Below are 2,643 nucleotides of genomic sequence, written 5' to 3'. Positions count from 1 at the left end.
CTCTGGAATTTAAAGTTTATCAGCACCAGGTGGTGGCCAACTGCAGGGCTCTGTCTGAGGCACTGATGGAGCTGGGCTACAAAATAGTCACAGGTACAGACACAGGTGGTGTTCAGCAGGCCTGTTCTTGTGGTTGCATTAGGGCTTGCTCCTCAGTTTCTGCAACCGGCATGTGGCCCAGGCTCTGCTGCTGCAGCTGCAATGACTGGGGCCCACCTTGGGAGGAGGTCAGCCTCACCTCCAGCTGGAAATCCTCCCCCTGCCTCAGACCAGCCAGCTGCCCCCTTGGGTGAGCCACAGATGTTGGGAATAGTGGCTATCATTGGTCACCAGCATAAGGACTGCATGTCCTCAGAACAGCTTTGCAGGAGGATGACCTGAGGCTCACGAGAGGTTGGACTGTAGTGGTCACACACCCGGTAGGTGGCAGAGCCAGGACTCTGTGGTGATGCCTGGCACTGTGCCATGGGAGTGTCTTCTCTCACCCCGCTGAGCTGGGGGTGCACGGACTGTCCCCTCCCAGTTTGCTGCATGTTCCTGGGGAGTTGGCTTGCTATAGCCATGTTTGGATCTGTACATTCTGGAGCTGCGGGCTGTGAATGAGATGGACTTCCCAGGTCAGGGCCCCACTGTGGGGTGCCATCCACCTCACAGCCACTGCAGGTTTCCATGGGGAGAGCGCATTCTTTTTGGCGGGCAGCATACTCGATCCTCCTGAGGAAGGGCGACTTGATACCGAGTCCCACGAGACTGCCGGTTGTGCTAGCAGTGGTGTGGTCCAGGAATGTGGGTCCTGCTGTGTGTAGACCTGAGTGCCCACTCTCTGCACCATGCCCTTTGCCCTTTACAGGGATCACAGGACCCCTGGTCTAAGGAGTGGGGCTCCCACCCAATCCTGCGTGTGCGGCAGCGCCTGGAAAGGCTGGGCCAGTGGTGTCTCCTCAGCAGTACCAGCCACACCCTCTTTTATGTTCTACTTCACTTACTTTCTGTTCTCCCTTCATCCTCCATGTCTTCAAATAACAAAGCCCAAGAAGTCCTCATGTGGACTGTGACCTTCAGGGTGCTTTAGCTCAGGAGTCCGCAACCTCCAGGCCATGGACTAGTACTAGTTTGTGGCCTGTTAGGAACCTGGCTGCATAGTACGAAGTGAGCGGGGCCGAGAGCATTGCCACCTGAGCTCTGCCTCCTGTCAGATCAATGGCAGCATTATATTCTCACAGGAGCTGAACCCTGTTGTGAACTGCATGTGTGAGGGATCTAGGTTGGGCCTCTTTAGAGAAACTATCTTTTTTTTCCTTCTGATTATACCTGCATCCTTCTGAGAATCTAATGCCCGATGATCTGAGGCAGAAGTTTCATCCCAAAACCATCCCCCGATGCCATCCATGGAAAAACTGTCTTCCACAGTTCCTGGTGCCAAAAAGGTTGGGGACCACTGCTTTAGGTCCTTGTTTCTCAAACTTGGATGTGCACACCACCCCTGGGGCTGCTGGTACGATGCAGATTCTGACCAGGTCTTGGGTGATGCTGGTCTGGGAGCCACCCTTGGAGTTGTGAGGGTTTAGGCCATAGTCCCTGTCACCATGGGCATCTCATGGCATGGGCCTGCCCTCTCCCTGGTGACTTTGTCATTGTCACTCTACCCTCTGAGGCCCCGATGCACACGGCTGAAATAGATAATGCTTGTGAATGCCCGCTTTGGTGCCTGGCACTGTGAGAAGCACTGTGTCCGGTATCTTACTTAAACCTCGTGACAGCCCTGTGAATTATTGGTGTTTTTGTTACAAATGGGCATCTGAGGTTTCACAATGTTGAGCTGCCTGCCTAAAGCCACACAGCAAGTGGGTGGGCACAGCTGGGGGGATGCAAAGCCAAGCTGGAGCCCTAGCTCGCCCGCATCTTCAAAGGGATCCCTGCAACACAGCCCAGAAGCAGAGGCCCTAGTGCTGTCAGCACCCAAGGCAATACCCCGGCTTAATGGAGGTTCAGAGTGGAAGGATCCTCCTGTGTGACCTCGGACCAGGTGCAGAAAACTCTGTTAGCCTTGCTGTTGTCACCTGACCACTCTGATAATACCATCAGCCTCACGGGATCCGGGAAAAACCTACCACAGGCTACAGTGTCTGGCACCTAATGTGCTCCGTGAGCATGCCCCTTACCCCCCAGACAAAGTAACTTGAACCACTGCCCGATACGCATGCTGCCTTCGGGGTGAGCCTTTACCATCAATGTTAGAGAAATGCCCAAGCAACGTGTCAGAGAAACAAGACAGGAGCAGCCTGGGGAAGCTGTCCCTTCCCAATGGGAATGTCAGGCCCTCTGCTGTATGATCAGTTACCCCTTTCAAAAGTGCTCTAGCCTTCCTTTCACGTTCTTAGGCACGCACATCTCTCGTGGGCATTAAGAGTCCCAGGCCATGTGGTGGGGGTGCTCACCTTCCTGACCTCATCTGCTTTGGCCGCCTTCACCCTTGCCTTCATGTCACAGATTCCTTCACGGCATAGAATTAGCCTGCATTTCTATGTGTCCAAATTTGTTTCCAGGTGGTTCTGACAACCATTTGATCCTCGTGGATCTCCGTTCCAAAGGCACAGACGGTGGAAGGGCTGAGAAGGTGCTAGAAGCCTGTTCTATTGCCTG

The 2,643-nt window shown here is 54.2% G+C and overlaps 1 protein-coding gene across 1 annotated transcript in view; it reads left to right on the top strand.

The window, feature by feature from the left end:
* SHMT1 (serine hydroxymethyltransferase 1 (soluble)) overlaps nt 1-2,643 on the top strand; it is a 53,047-nt gene that overhangs the window by 48,223 nt on the left and 2,181 nt on the right. The window contains exons 8-9 of the mRNA XM_011975305.1: nt 1-93; nt 2,547-2,640. Coding sequence (XP_011830695.1) covers nt 1-93; nt 2,547-2,640 — 187 coding nt within the window. The remainder of the gene's footprint in view (nt 94-2,546; nt 2,641-2,643) is intronic.

The sequence above is a fragment of the Mandrillus leucophaeus genome, unplaced genomic scaffold (assembly GCF_000951045.1).
Source record: "Mandrillus leucophaeus isolate KB7577 unplaced genomic scaffold, Mleu.le_1.0 Scaffold153, whole genome shotgun sequence".
NCBI lineage: Eukaryota > Metazoa > Chordata > Mammalia > Primates > Cercopithecidae > Mandrillus > Mandrillus leucophaeus.
This window is presented reverse-complemented; position numbering and strand designations above follow the sequence as displayed.